We start from the raw sequence: 23729 nt of genomic DNA, 5'->3' as shown, positions 1-23729 counted from the left end.
TGGTGGTTCCCAGCACCATACTCAGCAGGTGGCGAAGGTGGCATTTGCCTCCAAAATATTATAGAGAGGCGGAAAAATTGCTCTATGAAAACCTAAAGAGATCGCTAATCTACACGGCCAATGAGGCAAATTTAGTAATTGCTGATTTCCTGTACTTTTTGCGATTTATGAGTAAACTGAACTCATATTTGGGTTGATCTCATTGGCTTTGAATAGTGCTTGAAAATTTTCATCAACTTCTAAGGAGTTTAATCAACTTCTTCCAAGTTCCAATATGTTCTTTTACTACTTTTTTTTTCAACTTGACCAAAATCTCAGAACATCAATGACCGACTCCAAATATCAGGATAGACGTTGAACCTTTTTTTTTTTTTTTGTAAGCATCTAGGTTAAAACAAGTTTCCAAAATTTCCAAATCAAACCCTGAAGCTCTAAGAAGTATGCTAGTTTCCTTCAAGTGATCTGCTGCGAAATTTACTGAACTTTTACAAAATTAACTGAACTTCTAAAATTTTGGCTGAACGCCCACTAAATTCCTTGAATGTGAAAAAAAAATTCCAGCACTTCTATGAAGTTTTACGAAGCTCCTTGAATTGCTACGTATGTAATTAGCTTGACTTCTACCAAATTCTCAGAGTTTCTATAAAGTTTGCTGCACTCCAAAAAAGTTTTCTATTTTTTTTTTAAATTCGTTGAGTTTTGCAAAGTTCCCTGAAATTATACACATTTTTCTGAATTTAATTTTAATTCTTAAGAAGTTACGATATCTTAAGAAGTTAATTCTAGTTTTATTAAGTACCCTGAAGGAGGAATTCCAGGGCAAATAGTGATAAAATTAACAAATCTTAGATTGACGTCCTCGAATGCCATGCAACTTTGCATAATTGTTGACAATGGAGCAATGAACCAAATTGAACATTAAGCCTTTAATAAAGGCATTTTCGATATTTAAAAAAAAACAACATTTTTCACGAAGACGGGTCATCTTAACGAAATGTCGTCTGAGACAAATTTGTAGGAAACTAAATTGCCTGTGGCCAGGTGGCAAAGGTGTCATTTTCCTCTGAAATATTCCAGAGGGGCCGAAAAATTACTCTATGAACATCTACAAAGAATCCCTAAGCTAAACTTATTGAAAATGATGATCAACTTCTTCCAAGTTCTTTCATTTGGACCAAGATCAGAACATCAATGGCTTTTTTCAAGCATCAGAAAAGACCTTGAACCGTTTCTACGCATGTTTTTAAACATCTGGGCGACAAAAAAAGTTCTCAAAATACCAAATCAAACCCTGAAGTTCAAAGAAGTATGCTGGATTTCCAGAAAATACTCCCTGATCTGGTGCGCAATTTCCTGAACTTCTATGAAGTTCACTGAAGTTATACAAAATTTCCTGTATTTCTTCGGAATTTCATGATCTATTTTACTTTTTAAGATGCAAAAAAGCCTTAAGAAGTTATTTCAAGTTTTTAAAAGTGTCCTGAAGGAACAGTTCCAGGCCAAATAGCGATAAAAATCAACAAATTACAGATTTACCTCTTAAAATTCAATGAAACTTCGCTATTAACCAAGTTTGTGCCGGTATTCGGCCATTTTAACTTAAGGCTAATTTATCAATAAGGCGTATTTGATATGTTTAAATAAATCATAGCACGAAAACGGCTTATCTTATCGAAATGACTTCTAGGACGAAGTTGTAGGAATCTGGTTTGCCTTTTCAGAAAAAAAAATACACACAGAAAAAAAAATCCACAGAAAATATGCATAAAAATATTGTTGTTATTCAGAGACTTTAATTATGTTTATTTGTTTATCAAAAATGCAAGCTTTTTCTTAAATGGACACAATGGACACTTAAGAAATGACCAAAATCGTAGAACATAAACATATAGTAAATTTTTTGAACTTTTTTTTCCATGCAATATTTATGTGATTTGTGCAAAGGAACGATTTCTCTACACTCGAAAAATTTTCACACGTCATCATCATGTGTCTCACACTAAATTTTTCGCTTATTGTGAAACACATTCATTTCATGTGTGAATCTTATGCTATGAACCATGTCCATAGGCGTAGCAGTCGCCCCTACCCCTGCCCCCCTAAACTCAGCAACACAAAGGCTTTCGGGTAAATGGCGTTCGGTGAAATGGCATTCGGTCAAATTTTCCATAGTAATCCTGTCTAATCCTGGCTACGCCCTTGACCATACCTGAACACTATGGATTTGAATTGTGACACACTTGGATTCTATGTACAACATATGCTGATATCAATAGCTTTGCACATCATAGTTCAATATTCTACAATATTCTACTTTATCGACTTCTACTTTACCGACTCTAAAAATGAATCGACAAATATATAAACAAAACTTCCAGAAGCCAAAGCTTTTATATATCTTTTTAAGGGGTCTGATTTGGGATTCGATCATGGACTGTTGTGGTGTGCTGCTGCCGGAGTCTTTGTTCGATCTCACTGTGCCACGGTTGTTCTCATATATGAGGCGGGTTGATAGGACGAAGTCACAACTCTTGTTTTCGATGTTTACCTTTCTGAGCAAGCAATTCACATCGTATTGAAATGCAAAACACTCTAAATCCATCTATTTTGAACAGTAGTGTGATTCAATGTGCAATACTGTAGTGTTTCAAACTTTGAAATGTTGAAAATCTTTTACTATATATTCAAGTCTTGAATAGATAGTAAAAGATTTTCAACATTTCAAAGTTTGAAACACTAGAAAATAACGTGTATAACACATTGAACCAAGGTGAAATTCACTTAAAGTAAATGTGATTGTGCATTTAAAAAATCAAGTGTCAAACACTTCGATCAAAAGTGTGAAATTTTTTGAGTGTAAAACTTTGTCTTGGATATCATATAAATCCACCAAAGTTCCCATAACTTCAGCTAACTTTCCCAAACTTGTATAAGGTTTCCAGTTCTACATAGTTTTCCCGATTTTTTACAAAGCACCCAAAATTTCTTCAAAATTATCTGAAGCTCTACGAAGTTCCCTGAATTTAAATCAAATGCCCTGAATTTATTTAATTCTTCTGAACTGCCGTTGATGGCAAGCTCGTCCTATAGCACAAATCAGCAAATCAATTTTTCTACACTCAACTTAGCCGAAAATGAAGACAACCTTAACAGATAGACCAACTACCTACATGAATTTAAATTTTGACATAAAAACATTCTCTTGATCAAGGCAACCTCTGAGTATCGAAGTCAACATTTGTTTTCGATCATTCGTGGTCGATGTGCGGTATAAGAGGTGAGGAGAAAGGAAACTAGTGGACTCTTTCGTACTCGCGTCTTCTTATGCAGCAACAAACGTGACGTCACGTCTGCTGTTGCATAAGAACACCGTCAGAATGAAAGAGTCCACTAGTTTCCTTTCTCCTCACCTCTTTAACCGCACATCGATTCGTGGTTGGATGATCATTCTCGCTTGTTTTGTTGTCAATATTAATACACTCGTCTTCAGCTTGGTGGAGATGATTTTGAGAAAATATTGCTCAAAATGAATTTGATTATTTTGCTTTTGAGAATCGCTTCTGATTTTAACAAAATTGGGTTGAATAATCAAGCACTGGGGAATATCAACAAACGCGTATTCGTTCTAGGACCTTTCCAATCGAAATAGGCCTTACATAAATCCTAATTGTGATGTTCGGCATCATTTGAAAAATTCTGTTATCTCTTCAAATATGCACCATCTCAGCAATCAAAAATGGTCTTCTTAGTGAGAAAACCAAGCGATGATACTGATATTTAACCATGCATCGGAACCATGGTGCGAACCTCATGTTGTATCCAATCTCAAAACCGAGGTTCATAACCGTCAACAAGAAGAGCTTCTGGTCAGAGTTCGATGTGGTATGCATGCTTTCCTAGTTAGAAAGGCTGGGAATTCCAGTAGGAAACTCCCCAAATTACCAAGTTTAATGTAAGGGATTCCGGGAAATTTGCGATTTCTGCTAACAAACATAAATTATGCTGAAATCTCAGTAAAAATAAATGCTTATCTAATCGCCGGTGCCGGTTTTTGCCGACCTAGATTGAGTGTGCTTCTTCTTCTTATTCTTCTTCTTCTTCTTCGCATTTCAAGCTTATTGCTTATCGCATATTAGCTTATTGCGTGCTCTCAACTTAGTGTTCTAGATGTACTTCCACAGTTATTAACTGAGAGCTTTCGATGCCTGTACCATTTTTGCATTAGTGATTCCAGACGACGAATTCGCAAATTCAATAATATTCTTATTATTTTTTTTCTTTGGCCCAGTTCCGAACCGCGAAATACATTCGAAAATGGCCAAAAACTATTAACATTAAAAAAAACTACGTTCAACCCGCTACATATCGAAACGGTGCGACATAGAAAAATTGTATCTGAGTTTGTTTTTTATTGTTAATTTGGTGTACTTTCAATATATTAAGTAAAAAAAATTGAAACATAAATAAAATCGATTTCCCATTTCCATTTCCTGTTAAGCCTTCATATTTCAATTGAAAACCGCTTGGGTAAGCTACATATGCTAGTCCTAAATATTAAACTAAATGACATCAATTGTACATAAGCATAATCATCTCATTAGCCCAATAAAGTATCGCACAATAAACTACCATAACGATCTATATATCATGTGATGTGCTTCACCGAAATAGGACCCCCAGATTGCTGATAAATAATGGCACGTGAACTGAACCGTACCAAAACAGAACAGAACAACTTGGAAGCTGTTAAGGCATATTTCTCAACTTACTAATTAGATATTCCGCATCTTTCTACGTGGAAAGCATCGCACTCTCTCATCTCATTAAGGCGGTAATATGTTGTTCTGATGTGAATGACCGAGCTCGTTTGTCAACGTGGAAAATGAGCAGCATTTCTTCGAAGAATGACAGGCATTCCAGTTACCGCTGCGCTAGGTTTGAAAACCCACCTAGCCGAAACGAAATTCCACATACATGTGTGCTTCAACAGATCGCAAGAATCATGCCCGAAAAGCAATGCAATTAGTGAAACAAGAAGCACTAATATCTCCACTCAATCACCATCACCATCGTTGATTCGCTTGTCAATCAGACATAATTCTGCGAGCGCCCAAGTTGTAAAGATGCAAATATCCACCACCGCACCACCCGCTGGCGCTGGCTCTGGCTGGCTGTTTTGTTGCTGCTTCCGCGACGCTGACGACTCATCACAGCTCTACCCTTTTCGGAGGCGATATTCTCGATAATCTGATCACCCGGAGCTCGACGCCTTAGATCCCGGCAATTATACCTAATAGAGTCCTATTATGCCATATCGATACACTGTGCTTCGGTATAGACTTGTATTCAAGAATGGCAGCAGCAATAGCCAAAGGACGACACGACGATTCCGGATGAACTTTTCCAGCAGCGGCGATTTGCCTATCGCCCGGTTGGCATCTGATTTATCTCACGAATTTATATTGTCGACCTACACAGGTCCACTGTTTACCCCCCATAGAACATGACCAAGCCTCTTCAGCTTCGTTCCGCATGGTGTTGTTAGTTTTGATTGGAAAAGGGGAAGGTCGGTCGACTCGTCTGCCAAGCCAGCTCGAGAAGCATCAGTGAACGATGAAATTAACGGTGCTAAATGTCTTGGATGAGAGAACAACAGTGAGTTCGCACTTACCTGAACGAGCAATAGCAAGCCTAACGAGCTTAGGCCAAGTGTCGTCCTCTTCCTCATTATGGCGGTCGTCGTTGTCCCCTACCGAGGGGAGAAGGACCGGGACGCAACAGACAGACGTGCGATGTTGGCTCTGTAAGAAAGATGGAAAGAAACGGATGAATAACCAAAAATGGAACACTCGGGATGGGTGGCCACTGCGTCGGTTGCCATGGAACGACCGTTGACCACGACAACTGTGTCCTTTTCGGAGAAAAACAAAAGGATTCGGTCGTCAATTTGAATTCGGCGACTCGATGGGGTGTGATTGTCGTATTCTTTCCTATCCTTGTGCACCCGTTTGAGGTGACACTTCGAAGAAAAGGGATCAGACAGCTTGCCGCTCGGGTGAACGGGAGGGATCGGGTATTGCAATTTAATTGTTTTATGCTAACTTAATTGTCAGTATGACCGTTGTGTTGGATTTGCGTGAGTGACTATATAAATCATCATGACAGTATTGGCCATACAGAGTGCAAGTACATCAAATTTGCTACTGTAATATACGACCTTATAAAGCGACTTGCTTTACATATACCATATTGTATACAATGTACCAAAATACTAGTGGAGGCCATATACTCGCGAAAACAAATTTATAAAGGTTTTGATATGACATTATAGAAGATGAAATATCCAATAAGAGATTCAGCCTTGCCATTGAACTATAGAAGATCAACCTTGCTATCGAAACAAATTATATACTTAATTCAAATTGCAATACCAACAACAATTCTTCTCCTTGCCGTCGTAAGTTTAAGAAACATTTCGTGGAATCATTGAAATCAAAATAAATTGTCTTCCAGTGCTTTTCAGTTTAATCCTAGCTCATTATCGATTTATCGATTCATTACGGCTGTACCCAATTTGGCTCGACGATTTTCGCATACAATAAAAATCCACTGCATATTTGCACATCTTGCCCACACCTCGAACACGATGACCAGCACTCTGCAGCTCAGCCGTTCGCCATAGACCCGGATATGGGTGTTGTTAAGAGTAAAGAATCAACGATAGAGTAAAATATGAAAACCATACACCAACCACTTATTCGACCATAAAACAGAACGTGACGATGACTGTGCTGCTGTGCTGGAGAAGATTCGTAGCTCGGTCGGTTGAGAAGAAGCTCCTTCTCGAATCGCTGTAATCGCGTTCCAAACCAAACCGGCTGGACGGTGGTGCTGTGGTGCAGGCATCGACATTACGGACCATCTAACACGTATCTTTTCCACATAAGCCGATACTAGTGTGACAGACCAATATACTACACGCAAAACAAATTTCTCTTACATCCAATGAGGCTGGATTTATTACATCCTCTGCATATGTTTCATACAACAAATGTAATTGCATATTTTTGTTAAAACCTTCACGAGATGATTTTCTGGACGCAATGCATTTGGGAACACAAACTTCGGACGAAAAATTAATCTGTAATAGAATCCTTCATTCCCCGGTTGGGTGTAGTAGAAGCAAAAAAATCTCACCGCAACATTGTCTGGTGGTGAACTTCGTTCCATCTCCTCTCGAGTGTGTGAGCGAGCGTAGAATCAGAGCTGAACTAAAGGGACGAGCAGGTTTTAAACTCATGAGCTGGGCTGGGTTGGAGACGGGGTAAAACGGGGTTGAAGATGAAACTCGGACTGCTTGCTCTCCCAGCAGCACTCGCAATACAAAGAGTAAAGGTATACTGGTCGAACCTGGTTGATCCGTGGTCATACAAGCGTGGCTAAATGTCAAACAAATAATGTCGATAATTAATTGAAACTTGAATCCATCAGTCGCAGTGCAGCAGTAAGTGTAATTGCTCACCTGGGTATACTGAATGGGGATAGTAAAAAATACGGGGAACTCGGTCGGGTGGTGTACACTATGGAAATATGACGGTTAATTGAAGCCGGGTGGATCTATATTTTCATTTTTCTGCTCGATCGAGTGAAGTTGATGAGTCAGCATAAAATGCTAAAAGGTATTCTGCTGGGTGTTAGGTAATCAAATAAGACTGAGACTGGAGAACATTGTTGATGGAAGAGAAACTTTGTTTGTTAGACAGATAATGCTGACCAAATGAAATCTAGAATTAATCATATCTCAACCAACAAAGGTAAACATTATTCGCCTGTATAAAATAAAACTCATTGTTCTGGCACTTGTCGGGAAGGTCTTTTAGAGCCAGACTTTTCCCCCAAAAAATCACAAATATGGTGATGAATTTGAAGGATCATAGGCAAAAGTGTGTTAAGGGACGATAAAATAAAATATAAACGGTTTGGTCCATTGCTTAAGAAGCAATAATGGTGAGAAGCAAACTTTAAAGACGATTTTCTCAGCTTGCTGATTTGTGCTATGGGACAGACTTGCCAGGAGCGGCAGTATACTTGAAGGTGATTTTAGAAGTATCAGAATTATGATAAGTCATCAAGGAAACTAGAATTGCCTTTATTTTGCATATATTTACTCTAAACAATTATAAATGGAACAAAATGGTAGTGGAATTAAATGGAAATTACTAATCCTTCTCTCTCTCTTTATTTACCCTATTGCTATTTTCAAGTGAATTTCATTCTTCACCAACTTCTTGGCACAAAAATGTGGTTCTTTCTTCACACCACCAAGATTTGCAGTGGCAAACTTCTCAAAAACTGCCAATAATATTGCGAACTATTGCCCCATTGCTGAAACGAACTTTTCCCTTACCGATGAACACTCTTCTGGAAAAAAAAAAAAGTTGCAGGGTGATGTACAAGACACGACCACATTGGTATTTCGAAGGACTACGAAATTCACCAACACACGTGAATAAAGGAGTAAAAGTTAATCACTCTGAGTTAGTTTCGTTTTCAGTGTACAACGAAAAGAACACCCCTGTTTACCACTCGGCAGTCAAGCGATGACTGCAGTCAAACTTTCTACGTTTCCCTTACTTAAGCATTTAGATTAGCATTATATGCCCTCCTTTTTTTTCTGTATTTCGCTGATGTAGGTGAATGAAAACCTGACGAAATATTGTCAAGTTTTTAAAAATAAAATGTATTGAGCTGCTAGGAATGGTACGGTGTCCACGCTGCAGCGGACAAGTCCGAGGTCGACCCGTCCAAAGTGCAACTTTGAATGATTGCGCGGCTTCGGCTTGTTTTGTTAGGGATCATTTTTCTGATGGCTGTGTTAGGGGTGAGCACCTTGTGGTCCAAGAACATGTATGAATATTTCCATATTTCTTCATTTTTAACTATTTAAATATGTAACAATTATAATGTGTGACACACCACACAAATGTTATAACACTGGTGATCGCCATACAAATCATCAAAATCCATTGATTATTGGCCAAGTTATTAGCATTTAAAGTCTGACCAAGTTGCATTTCCTTAGCTCAGTCGGTAAAGGCGCAGCTACAAAGCAAGACCATGCTGGAGGCGGCTGGGTTCGATTCCCGGTCCGGTCTAGGAATTTTTCGGGTTGGAAAATTTCTCGACTTCCCTGGGCATAGAAGTATGATTGGACAACACAATCATATCAATGCAAAAATGGTACAGGCATCGAAAGCTCTCAATTAATAACTGTGGAAGTTCATCTAGAACACTAAGTTGAGAGCACGCAATAAGCTAATATGCGATATGCAATAAGCTTAAAATGCGAAGAAGATGAAGAAGAAGATGAAGAAGTTGCATTTCCCTGAATTGGCACCCTTCCCGAAAGACGTAGTCGTACGTCAAAATGTTCTGGGGCAATAGTCGGCGAAACCAGAACGGCACAATCTTGTACAACGATCTGCAGGAAGTCCACTAAAACATCCGGTGTCCAGACACTCCCACCCGGTTGAGTCGATCCGGACCTCATGCCAGCATCGACATCTTCATCAGCAACATTGGCGATAACATCTCTCAACCTGTCGCCTATCAGGAACTGATCTCGGACCACTATCCGGTGGTGGCCGAAGTTGGTTCCGCGGCCAATAGGTTTCACGTTTCCCGGCAAAATTACCATCATGTCAACTGGCAGCAGTGCCAGCGCTGTGTGAACACAGCAATCGACTACGACGTCCTACCGCAAGAGGCTATATCCCGGAGTCGAAGAGGCTTATCCCGTGCCAGGGAGCAACACGTACCAGCATCCAGACAGGTGAGTCATACTCTGAACATTGGCAGCCCAACCAAAGATCTTATCAGGCTCCGTAACACCATTCGTAGGCAGTTCCAGCGTTCTAGGCTGCCCCACTTGAAGACCACCGTCAATAGACTAACCAAAATTATCCAGGCCAGGATGGTGGAAATCAGGAATAACGATTTTGCCAACAAGATTCACTCTCTCCCAGATTGTGCAAAGCCATTTTGGAAAATGACCAAAATTTTGAAAAATATTTCGAGACCAATCCCTCCGCTTTCCTCTGTTGACCAGAACTCGGACCCATCCCTACTTATAACCCCAGTTTAAAAGGCCAATGCTCCATGGCCAACATTTTGTGATTTAACATAATCTTGGCCAAACCATTGTGAGTCTCCATGCGCCTGCCGTACTGGAGGCAATCTCTAGACTCTAGAGTCGGTTATACCCCCGTAGTAGTGCATGATGATAGTAGAATATCGGCTGATGAGGTTTTAGCAGCTGTTAGAAACACTAAAAACATGAAAGCCGCGGGTATGGATGGTGTAGTCAACCTCGAGTTGAAAAACTTGAATATTGACTTTTTCAACCATCTTACCGTTATCTTCAACAAATGTTTAGAGCTTGGCTACTTCCCTGCATGCTAGAAGTTAGCCGAAGTGATTCCAATACACAAGCCTGGCAAAGATCCTACCAGTTCCAAAAGCTATCGCCGCCTTTTGTCCTCCATCTCGAAGCTATTCGAAAAGTTGATTCTCAGCCGGTTGCTGGAGTTCTCCAACGAAAATAACATCTTACTCAAGGCGCAATTCGGGTTTAGGAAAGGTCATTCAACGATCCACCAACTAAGTAGAGTTACTAACATCATCAGGCGGAACAAATCCGTTTCAAACACATCTGCTATGGCATTGTTGGACGTTGAGAAGGCGTTTTACAATGTCTGGCATGATGGCCTAGTGTACAAGCTGCATCGATACAACTTTCCGATCTACCTCGTGAAAATCATCAAAAAATTCTTGTCGGGCAGATCATTCCAGCTCTACTTGAACAATGTCCCCTCTGATACGTTCAACTTTGATGCAGGGGTACCTCAGGGTAGCCTGCTTGGGTCTTTCCTATTCATCATTTTCACGTCAGACGTTCCTCCCCTGCTGGGTGGTGGCATCCTGTCAATGTTCGCAGATGACACCTCCATCATCTATAAGGGTCGAATGATCCGTACTCTGGCGAGTAAACTACAATCAGGCCTGGATTTTCAGAGCTGGAAAATTTGTATCAATGCAGCACAAACCGTTCTGTTTCCACACCCGAATTCACCTCGGCTTGTTCCGCCTGCTAACGTCAAGATCCGTCTTGCTAGCACTCCCGTTTAATGGTCGAATTAAGTAGTCTACCTTGGTCTCACCCTCAATAGCAAATTTCTATTCCGATCCCATGTGGACATGACATCCACCAAGTGTAATATCTTGATCAGGTCGCTCTACCCTCTGATAAACAGGAAGTCCACCCTGTCCTTTAAAAACAAGCTTGCTGTCCTCAAGCAGATCATTCTGCCGGCTATTGAATATGTTATGCCAATCAGGGAGAGTTGTGCTAAAAGCCACCACCTAAAGCTTCAGAGGATCCATAACAAGATCCTCAGAATGATCCTTAACAGTCCACCGCGAACTCGTAATTCTGAGATTCACCATCTGGTCGGTCTTCAAACACTCGAGCAGCGAAAGACTTCCACGCTGGAAAGGTTCAGCGTCACCTGTCTGCGATCAAACCACCAGATCATTCATGATTTGGCAACCTAGTTCAAGTAGTTAGGTAGGTTCCTGTGCTCAAGTAGGTAGGTTATCAAATTTTTAAATTCAAAAGAAAACAGAGTATCCTGTAAATTAGCACTAAACGCAATCATCATATTAGAATAACCAACTAACTAGAACTTTTGATCCACTTTTCTCTACAACTCTTCATCTACAGGGTGATAAAAAAAATATTAAATAGCATTGATTTTTCACCAGAAAAGCTCAAAACTACCACTCACTCGTCTGGTCATATATCAAAAACATTTTGCCCAAATCATTTGCCCTTGGAAACACATCAAGTAGAAGAGTTTTCCAAAGTGTGGTGAAAATTTGAGCCCAAAATATTAAGAAATAAAAAATCCCGCCCGTGGTGAAAATAGGCAATTTTTTTTTACAATTTTGATACCTGGCGGTTATCAGCCTGTTTACTGTAGTTACTAGAACAAAAACAAAATGTGGATACACCTTTGAGAATCTACATTAAAAACCTTCAAATTGACGTTCTAAGATCACGAATAGCTTATTTGGTTGTGGAGTAATCTCTTCTGAAAGATGAAAATTTTTTAAATCTCGAAAATCCAGGGTTGTACCCTGCGTTTTTTCAGAATGCCAAAATAAGCGTTTTGGCCAAGTTTGGCTCAAATCGGTGACATCGACCACAGGTGGTGTACCCACTTGAGCTGGAATGACCCACATGTGAAATCGGTTACAGTTACTCCAAATCACCCTGTACACGGGTGATTTTCTGATCGGCTCTCACAATTTACCTAACCAATTACCAATTATTATAATATTTTATTATTCCATAATTTAATTAAAAAAAAAATATCCAGCATGAATGGAAGGCACCCTGTGTCACAACGAAAAATTAATGTAAATATCGGTTCCCTGAGACCGACACATGTAAGCCGCTCTTTTGACATAAGAATCAATTGAAAGAAACGAGAAAATCATGTTCCGTTTGGCAGTGTTCACTCGGCTGTCGACAAAAGCAGGCCACTCTCGATGTGTGCTACGCGATCGTCTGTTTACTCGGCAGCAACCATTGTGTGGTCCTCCTCATTGTTCTTCATCAGCAGTTCTTTCGGTCGATGCGTCGTCGACTTTGGAAAGCAACCGTTTCGTGATGAGTGTGTGAGTGCTGACCACGTTTTGCGTCCATTGCTGCAATGGACGCGCTCTGACCCTTGTTGGCGTACAACAATTTGCCATACAATGAAACTACTGGAAGCGGCTCCAGTTCTGATGGAGGAGGCTTTTTGGATAGCGGAAGATAAAGTGTTTATTGTGTTGTACCTTTTGACTATAGCTTTAAGATGTATTGTATAGTGACCATGAATCCTCTGGCTCTGTTAAGTTAATTCGGTTGAGCCTTATCAAATAAATTAATTTACAAAAAAAAAAAAAAATGTTCCGTTTGAGAACACTCAATTTTACATGATGTTATGCCAATCAGGGAGAGTTGTGCTAAAAGCCACCACCTAAAGCTTCAGAGGATCCATAACAAGATCCTCAGAATGATCCTTAACAGTCCACCGCGAACTCGTAATTCTGAGATTCACCATCTGGTCGGTCTTCAAACACTCGAGCAGCGAAAGACTTCCACGCTGGAAAGGTTCAGCGTCACCTGTCTGCGATCAAACCACCAGATCATTCATGATTTGGCAACCTAGTTCAAGTAGTTAGGTAGGTTCCTGTGCTCAAGTAGGTAGGTTATCAAATTTTTAAATTCAAAAGAAAACAGAGTATCCTGTAAATTAGCACTAAACGCAATCATCATATTAGAATAACCAACTAACTAGAACTTTTGATCCACTTTTCTCTACAACTCTTCATCTACAGGGTGATAAAAAAAATATTAAATAGCATTGATTTTTCACCAGAAAAGCTCAAAACTACCACTCACTCGTCTGGTCATATATCAAAAACATTTTGCCCAAATCATTTGCCCTTGGAAACACATCAAGTAGAAGAGTTTTCCAAAGTGTGGTGAAAATTTGAGCCCAAAATATTAAGAAATAAAAAATCCCGCCCGTGGTGAAAATAGGCAATTTTTTTTTACAATTTTGATACCTGGCGGTTATCAGCCTGTTTACTGTAGTTACTAGAACAAAAACAAAATGTGGATACACCTTTGAGAATCTACATTAAAAACCTTCAAATTGACGTTCTAAGATCACGAATAGCTTATTTGGTTGTGGAGTAATCTCTTCTGAAAGATGAAAATTTTTTAAATCTCGAAAATCCAGGGTTGTACCCTGCGTTTTTTCAGAATGCCAAAATAAGCGTTTTGGCCAAGTTTGGCTCAAATCGGTGACATCGACCACAGGTGGTGTACCCACTTGAGCTGGAATGACCCACATGTGAAATCGGTTACAGTTACTCCAAATCACCCTGTACACGGGTGATTTTCTGATCGGCTCTCACAATTTACCTAACCAATTACCAATTATTATAATATTTTATTATTCCATAATTTAATTAAAAAAAAAATATCCAGCATGAATGGAAGGCACCCTGTGTCACAACGAAAAATTAATGTAAATATCGGTTCCCTGAGACCGACACATGTAAGCCGCTCTTTTGACATAAGAATCAATTGAAAGAAACGAGAAAATCATGTTCCGTTTGGCAGTGTTCACTCGGCTGTCGACAAAAGCAGGCCACTCTCGATGTGTGCTACGCGATCGTCTGTTTACTCGGCAGCAACCATTGTGTGGTCCTCCTCATTGTTCTTCATCAGCAGTTCTTTCGGTCGATGCGTCGTCGACTTTGGAAAGCAACCGTTTCGTGATGAGTGTGTGAGTGCTGACCACGTTTTGCGTCCATTGCTGCAATGGACGCGCTCTGACCCTTGTTGGCGTACAACAATTTGCCATACAATGAAACTACTGGAAGCGGCTCCAGTTCTGATGGAGGAGGCTTTTTGGATAGCGGAAGATAAAGTGTTTATTGTGTTGTACCTTTTGACTATAGCTTTAAGATGTATTGTATAGTGACCATGAATCCTCTGGCTCTGTTAAGTTAATTCGGTTGAGCCTTATCAAATAAATTAATTTACAAAAAAAAAAAAAAAATGTTCCGTTTGAGAACACTCAATTTTACATGAAATGTTTGTTTACGTTCCATGATTTACGTTCAATATGGATTCCGTCTCGTGACAGTCTGCGTGACCAAAACTGTATGTAAAGATGTAGCGGATTTCAAATTCATAAAACAGGAGTGTAAGAGCCCATCGCTGAAGCCATTCTGTGGAACCGAGTCACTGCGAACACCAGTGCCAAGGCCTCCTTTTCCACTTGACTATAGTTGCTTTCTGCTGCGGTCAGGCTACGGGACACGTGGTAGATCGCTTTCACAGATCCATCGGGGAACCTTTGGGCGGGCTCCCAGAAATCTGTGAAATAATCTTAGTGTGTAATGTCTGCAAATGTTAACGCTGGCGTTATCGGCAGTTATCGATTAACAACCGTGGTCGCAACGTATCGACAAATGCGCTCGCATTAGGCTGGCAAAAAGGTAGTGCCAGTGCACGAGTGGTGTGCAATGTTAGGTAACCTGGTATTGACATCCAAGAGATTCTAGCCGTCCACCAATACGTAAAGGGCGAACACGAAATTATTGCGACACCGAAAATGTCATGCCAATTTTCTTATAATGTTTAGAATCAAATCAAAATTTTAGGGTAGTTTTATACATATATTTACTTCAAAAATCAAAAGAAAAGTTAATCGATGGAGCCTTGAGTGTAAAATTGAACGCATTTTCGCTTGATGCCCTCCATGAAAGCCTTTACAGTGTCATCCGGTACCAGTTTCTCAGTTTTTTTTTTCCATTTTCTTAACATGTCCTTCTCGTCTTTGACTGTCTTCTTGCTCTTTCGAAGTTCCCGCTTCATTATTGCCCAGTACTGCTCCACCGGGCGCAGCTCCGGACAGTTTGGCGGATTCATGTCCTTTGGAACAAAATGGACAGAATTGGCCTCATACCACTCCAGGACACTTTTAGAGTAGTGGCATGATGCCAAATCTGGCCAAAATAGCGGAGCTTCGTCGTGCTGCTGCAAGAACGGCAAAAGGCGCTTCTCGAGGCACTCAGATTTGTAGATCTCGCCATTACGCCTTTGTCACGAAAGGCTCACTCCTCAGTCCGCAAGAGCAGATGGCCTGCCAAATGAGATATTTGGAGCCGAACTTCGACATTTTCTTCTTCTTAAATTTGTCGTCCACATCAAACTTGCTCTTGCCGGCGAAAAACTCCAACCCCGGAATTTGCTTAAAATCGGCTTTTATATACGTTTCGTCGTCCATCACACAGCAGCCATATTTTGTCAGCATCTTCTCGTAGAGCTTCCGTGCCCGAGTTTTAGCAGTCGATTGTTGCCGCTCATCGTGGTTTGGGAAGTTTTGTACCTTGTATGTATGTAGTCCAGCTCTATTCTTTACATTCTGGACGTAGCTCTGCGACATGCCGATCTTTTTAGCCAAATCACGGCTTGAGACGTTGGGCTTTGCTTTAATCATCCGCTTCACCTTTCCCTCCGTCTTTTTGTTCTCCGGTCCCGGTTTTCTTCCAGCTCCTTTGCCGTGGTCCAACGTCAACCGCTCCTGGAACCGCTTCAACACTCTGGAGACGGTTGAATGGTGAATGTTCAACATTTTTCCCAACTGCCGGTGCGACAGGTCAGGAAATTCCAGATGTTTGGAAAGAATTTGTTCTCTCAACTCGCGTTGGTTCACCTCCATTTTCGTTCAATCGAAAAACACGACTTCGAGTTTGACAGCATGTACACAATACACATCAATGAGAAAGTGTGCAAAATTTGGTTGATTTTTACCCTGTGGTAAAAAAGCTATGCCCTGTTGAATGTGTCGCAATAATTTCGTGTTCGCCCTTTAGTCGATCTGGGACTAAGTCTCGCTATTTGAATGTGTCCAGGAATGCTTTCGGAAATTCTAGCGGGTAAGGTAGGTGCTATTTATAGCCATAGTTCTGACAGTGGCGAAGTTTATTAGTTTCAGAACATTACCATTGACTAAAGCATGCAGGCTCTCCGTACCAATGTTTGGGCGAAATAAATCGCCATTTGCAAATGCATTTGCAACCATGTGTTTATCGTGGTAAAAATGGACAGGCATACACTACCAGCTTTTTTCTGACAGTGGTCTTCGTAGGTGAGTTAGCAACTTGTGAGGATCAGAGCTGTTGGTATAACGCTTCTTCCAAGTTATAGACCCACCGAGTCCAATTCATTGGAGCCAATGAAGTTAGGAAAGAGATTGGAATTCAACAAGTTCAAACCTAGTAAGGACAAGTCTAGAGTCATTCACTCATTCAAAAGATTTCCATACTCGATTAAGAAAATGTAAAATTTCTCTAGCCTGTTTTAATTTCATTGCTACCCGCCTTTGGTCCTCTGGACTTGCTCGTGCTTCTTCTACTAATTTGGCTATTACAATATAATATGCGTTGATAAAAATGTAAGTAAGCGAAGTGTAGGACGACGATGTGGCACGTGACCCTTCTCGTAATAATTGTGATAAAAAATAAACAAAAGAGATCTTATTTGAATACTGTTATGAACGTTATATGGAACAATAAAAGCAACGACAAGTATGCACAACGTTTTCAGAATGAGTAACGCAAGTAATCTCCAAAAAAAGACAATCAAATTAACATTCATTGAAGAGCTCGCTTCATCCCACTGAACACATCATTTCCACTAGCATCACCTATCTTCAAGAGACGCATTCTGCATATTCGGAACACTTGGCAATTTTTGGTCTTCCCACGCACTGAGGCCTACGAAAAATGGCACTTATTTGCATTTATTTTTTCGCAGACGATTACACCGGTTGCGGTGACCTATCGCCGCCGGAGACAGACAGACTCGTCCAATAAGTCAGCTGTCAACAAGACTGTGCCCAAGCTTGAACCTGCCCGTCACGTCCGTTCGAGTTTAAGCTCATTAATTTTTCCAAATAGCTCATCTGCTTGCAACTTGACAAGAAAAAAAGACCCTCTGCAGTCCCATCACCTATTGCTGCCAGCTTTAAAGGCGTTAGAGAACGCATTCAACGTTGACCGAGGTGCACCTGATTGACTGCATTGCTACTACTATGTACTATAGGTAAACTTCAGGGAGGAGAAGTTAATCTTGACATAATCCGGCACCTCGTTCATCTCCTTTTTAAGTACGACAACGACGAACGCCACTCTTGAAAGATGCGCTTTTTTCGCCCTCTTATGTAATTAAGAAATTCACCGTAAATTTATATCGTCGAACGTCGTCGCCATCGTCGCAAAGCCCTAACTTCCTCGCTTGATGAGGCAATGAGAGGTCAATGCATACATGGCCATTAAGACAAGAGTACCTTCTTACGAAGATGAAAAAAGCGAAACGCGAAAAATCGAACGAAACGCGTGGGGCGGATACTTGAACTTTGCAACCCACGGTGAAACCGAGATTGTTGCGAGGGAAGTTCTTGGAAGGATGCTGCACCACTGTCGGTTGAGGATAAGTAAATATGCATTCGCTATGCTTGGATTCCTGATAATTGTATCGAGCGAGAATGTGCTTCCCACTTTAAGGCTAAGATAATACCCGATTGGTATGAGAGGTAAAATATTAAGAATAATATCAAAAAATCTATGGGATCATAACTGAGTATTAGCAAAGTCAGTTGTTGCAGCAAGTTTATATCACATTTTGCTATTATATCTCATCAAACTATTAGTAGTTTGTTTAAATTTATCAGTTTAATGGCATATTAATAGCTTATTCTGCTATCAGAACAAAATTAGCTCTTGAATTCATGATAAAAAATATCATAACAATATCAAATTATGCTTTGATAGCAGAACAAGCTATTAGCTTGTTATAGCGCACAGCTAACCATTAACAAAATAAGATATTTATAGTAAAATTTAATATTATTTTGCTCTGGTTTTGCTATTCCCCTCTACCCGGGTATTAACCAACGCTCGAATACATTTTCGGCAAAATAAATTCTGTGAATTATTGAAGTCAAGGGCATGGAGCACTCCATTTCCAAATTTATAAAGAGCAAACTCAAGTTCCATAGCCTCGCAAATACAATAAATAATTTCACGAGTACACCTACTTACTCCAACATTCTTGACATTTGCGTTCCCTCATTATTACAATAAGTGCATCTTCAACATGATCATTCAAGAGCACCTAAGCATATTCCGTTTTCACTTAACAGTCTCAATAAAAAGGTAACAGCTAAACCAGGCCTGCCCAACCTTTCTAAACATGCTTTTGTTAAATGGCTGTACCAACGTTCGATGGACATGTTTAAAGCTGGGCTAAGATTTATAATAATTAATACAATTACGCTAGAATGATATCATTGCTGAAATCGGACCGCACGTTGGGCAGCGCTGATCTAAACCCATTCCCATAATTTCCACACCTCACGGTAACCAGAAGAAGATCACCGAGAAAATTAAATTTAACTATCGTACTAAATCAAGAGACTGTATCCTTATCCCATCCACAGCGGACCGGGCGTCGGGTAACTTGTGATGATGCGCTAACTCATCGTAAAAGTTATGTACGCGACCATTTACCATTGAAGACTCGTTATTTGCGCTGCTATGCGCCACTGCTGTTCAGTCACACACACTCTCTGTCTCTCTCTCTCTCTCCAATTCATCCATTTGACGTAGATTATATCCAGCCTGTGTGATATAGTGCTTGTACTTACATCAAGTAAATCACCTCCCGTGCCCGAGCTGCACGGCATAAGGAGTGCTTTCTGCTATGTCCAAGTCACATAATCCCGAAGACGATAACGATGACTACGACGACATATGCCTAAGTATTGTTATCGGTACAGATGAGGTGACATGGGGCCAAGCCGTAAACGCCATGGAAGTGTTGTAACAACCTGTTAGTTCATACATTTATGACACACTAGCTTGACTACTCGAGATGTTCAGGGCCACAGCACAGATTGAGGTCTCACTGATAGGTTAGCTACTGTGACTCCATGAAAATTTAATTTGGTCTGGGAGTTTAGATCTGTGTACTCCTATCTGATATTCTGAGAAGAATCCTATCTGAGATTATCTGTAAAATCCCGGCTGAGATTCTCTGTAGAATTTCGATTATAATTCGATAGAATTCGTTGAATCTGTCATGAGAATCCTCAGGGCTCCAACTGCAATCTGTAGAGCTTCTATCCCGAGATGTCGCTGAAATTCAGGCATTTTTTTAACTTCTTCAAACTTAGGAAAACTTTAGAAACTTTGTTGATGTTCAGGGGACATTGTAGCAATTCAAAAAATCGAAGAGAAATTCGGAGAACTTCAAAGAGCTTCAGAGAATTTTGTAGAAATTGAGAGAGCATTGTTACTTTCGTGAAAATTTCGTAGAAGTGGGAACTTCGTTGAAATTTAGGGAAACTTTGCTTGATTTCAGGAAACTTCAATTAAGTTCCGGGAGCTTCTCTCATTTACAGGGCACTTCGTTACAGCTTAATGAAATAATTTATGGCAGCGTTTCTCAATCTATAAGTCACGAATCACCGGTGGGAAGTGGACTGCCCGTAGATGGGTCACAGGACTACAGATTATCGTATTTTTTTTTTTTGTAAATTTTTCTTGATTTAAAATTATAACAAAATGTAATTTTTCTCATAGTTAATCGAACGGAATCATTCATAAAGAGCTTTTGGTATTGATTGAACAATTTTTGTTTAATTCAATGCTGTTTACTGTGATTTGCAGACTGTTTTGCTGCTCTTAAAACACTTTTGTTGACGTTTTCAGGCATTTACAACATTTAATTATAGATCTTTCTTTGCGTTTTCAAGAGCCAATCTTGCAATTTTTCAATCTTTTTGGTTTTTTTTTTTTTTTTCTATGTTGGGGACATAATATCACCGCGACCGCGATCATCCCAAGCAGGTAATACATTCCTTATGAAATTTATTACCTGATTGGGAGCAGCAGCCCAGATTTCCCAAGGTCTCATCAGACCCTTATCAAGATATCTGCATCTTTTATGAAATAGTGCAACACAGTCACACAGCAAATGTTCAGAGCTTTCACTCTTCAAGTTACAAAAGCGACATTTATCTTCATGAAGTTTACCAATGATTTTCAGGTGATATTTACAAGGACAGTGCCCTGTTATCAAACCAGTGTATGTACTCAAATCTTTTTTTGAAAGATTAAGTAACTTTTGTGTATAAAAAGCGTTCGGCTTTATAAAACGTTTAGATGGCCGAGAATTTAAGGTACTGGTCCAGTTGTACTGTACCTTTGTTTTTTTCCCAGTTTTTTAGCTCCATTTTTAAAGCACAAAAATAAAGTCCAAAGAATGGTTCAGGACCGATGAATTTCGTGGATGACCCTATTTTTGCCAATTGATCAGCTTTTTCGTTTCCTTCGATTCCACAATGACCAGGAACCCAATAAAGGTTAACCGTATTTCGACAGGACAGTTGCTGTAATAGTTTAGTACATTCCCACACCAGTTTTGACGTGTAAGTTTTTGATTTCAAAGCATTCAGCGCCGCTTGACTATCTGAACAAATGCATATATTCGCATTTTTATAGTTTCTTTTTATGCAAATCGCTGCACATTCTAAGATGGCATATATTTCAGCTTGAAATACTGTCGGCCAATTTCCCATGGACACCGAAAAGTTAACCCCAGGGCCGGTAATACCAGCCCCGACCATATTATCTTGTTTCGAGCCATCTGTATAAAAGATTAATGATCCAGGACTAATATTCAGTCTTCCTGCATTCCAGTCAACGCGAGTCACACCAGGAACTTGGAAATTATGGTTGAAATAATGTCGCTTTAGCATGCAATCTTCGTTCATCAATATTAATGGACTTATCTTAAACTCTTTTAGAATGCTTAAATGTCCAATAAGATCTCCATCGAAGAAATTCATGGACCGTTTGAGCCTTAGAGCACTTTTCTCTGCATCCAGTTGAATAAATTGATGAAGAGGAAGGATATTGAGTAAAGCATCCAAGGCTGTAGAGGGAGTACTACGCATTGCTCCAGTTATGGAAATAGTAGCAAGCCTTTGTAGCTTGTTTAGTTTGACTTGTGCCGTTTGTTGCTTAGTTTTCGGTCACCATATAAGTGAGGCGTAGGTAATCCTGGGTTTAACTATAGCCGAGTATATCCAGTGTATCATATTTGGCTTCAGACCCCATTTTTCTCCAAACGTTCTTTTGCAGGTCCAAAAGGCATTTGTTGCTTTTCCTATTTGTTGATCGATATGTTTGTTTCAGCAGAGTTTACTATCTAAAGTTACTCCTAAGAACTTTACTTCTAAAGATAGTGACAGCTTTACGTCTCCTAGTTTAAGATCATTGATAGAGATTTTACGTCTTTTAGTAAAAGGTAAAATAGTTGTTTTTGTAGGATTGATATTCAATCCCTCATCTTTGCACCACGATAGTGTGAATTTTAATGCTTTTTGCATTCTTTCGGAAACAACTTTATCGAATTTTCCACGGATTATAATGTTTTTTGGTTAATGTTAACGTAATTTTTCTGTTAGTTAGGTTTGGTTAGGTTAGTTCCGTTAGGCAGTGTTTCAGGTAATTTGAAGCGATTTGCAAACATTTTGAAGATAGTAAGATTGTATGTGACATTTGTTAGACAATTGTTGACTTTTTCAAGATCAGTTAGTCATTTTAATTGCTATTCTGCCTTGGGCATCTTTAAGTGGCTTAGGACCCTCTTTGTAATTTTAGTTTTCTTTTGCAATTATTGGGCAATTTCTTGGCGTTTTGGAGCCATTTTGGCGATTCCAGGTTACTTTTGGTGATTGTAAGTATTTTTTATGTTTCAGAACTTTTTGACTTTTCATGACTTTATGGTGTATTTAAATTAAGATTTTCAAGTCGTTTTGAGGTTACTTTGGCGTGTTTAAGCTCATTTTAACATTCCAAGATCCGTTAACATAAGCATTCATCCACTCCCAGTCAATATCATTGCTAACTATATAGGTAGTTTAAGCGATTTAGCGTGATTAGTATCATTTTAGCCTTACAACATCTGTTTTCAAAATTGATGAGTCGCGAATTTATGGAATGTTTAAAAGTGGGTCACAGTCAATAGAAATTAAGAGACTGCTCGTTTATGGGATGCTAAGAAGTTCAGGAAACTTTGCAAAACTTCACACAAAATCACCGAATTCCCAAAAAAAAAAATCAGCAAACTTTATTAATTTTCCAGAAGTTTAGTACAGGAGATTTTGTTACAGTTAAGGGTACTTTTAAAACTTTCAGCGAACTTTGTAGAAGTTCGACCAAATTTGTCGAAGTTCGGTAAATTTCGAAGAAGCTCAGGAATTTTCTTGGTTACTCAAGAAATAACGTAGAAGTTCATCAAACTTCTTAGAACTTTAAGGATCTTCGTATCAGTTTTGGGAAGTTTGAAGCTTTGGGATCTTTGTTTCGCCAAAATGTTCAAGACAATTCTTAGAAAAAATCATTTTCTTTCCGAAAGTTTGGAGAAGTTGACGGATGCTATGAGACCGAAAACAAATTATAGATCTTAAGTAGGGTTAACTACCCCATTTCCGGCCTATTAAGCACAACCCGCACTTAGTCTTACTTAATCTAGCGCAGTTTAACACCAAACGGAATTTTATTATTACTGATGGCTTTCAAATTTATTTACCTTTCCGTACGTACCGTAAGATTTGATAAAAAGAAACCAATCGTTGAGATATTGTCAAAATTCTAACACTGCTTCTTGACGCCAAACTCGGCCTACGGATTCTAAACTCGGCCTAACGCATTGAAACGCCATTGAAACGCAAATGAATCCACTTCGGCCTATCGGATGAAGATAAAAATTGATTCGGTCGGAGCGCTTCTTTTGTTTTTGGGAATAATGGGTGCAAACCTTCATATCACGTGTTCTCATTGACTTCGTTCGGTAGCTTATTAACTAAAGTATCGTACCAAATGCATAATTGACGTGTTAACTATGAAATCATGGATTTATTGGAAGTTTTCTGCATGATAGGCCCAAAATGGGCGATTAGGCCGAAGTAGTTCTCTACCCTAGTTCAGAAAATTTGTTTAGTAGTTAAGGGAACTTCACGGAACAT

The 23729-nt window shown here is 39.6% G+C and overlaps 1 protein-coding gene across 1 annotated transcript in view; it reads right to left on the bottom strand.

Moving 5' to 3' along the window:
- zye overlaps positions 1 to 23729 on the bottom strand; it is a 110771-nt gene that overhangs the window by 59810 nt on the left and 27232 nt on the right. Inside the window, exon 2 of the mRNA XM_065217265.1 lies at positions 5672 to 5801. Within this exon, the coding sequence (XP_065073337.1) occupies positions 5672 to 5728 (57 nt within the window). The 5' untranslated portion in view covers positions 5729 to 5801. The remainder of the gene's footprint in view (positions 1 to 5671; positions 5802 to 23729) is intronic.

The sequence above is a fragment of the Ochlerotatus camptorhynchus genome, unplaced genomic scaffold (genome assembly GCF_037179485.1).
Source record: "Ochlerotatus camptorhynchus isolate MF236.1 unplaced genomic scaffold, CSIRO-AGI_Acam_v1.1 ptg000007l, whole genome shotgun sequence".
Taxonomy (NCBI): Eukaryota; Metazoa; Arthropoda; class Insecta; order Diptera; family Culicidae; genus Ochlerotatus; species Ochlerotatus camptorhynchus.
Note: the sequence above shows the minus strand (reverse complement) of the source record. Positions and strands in the feature narration are given on the sequence as shown.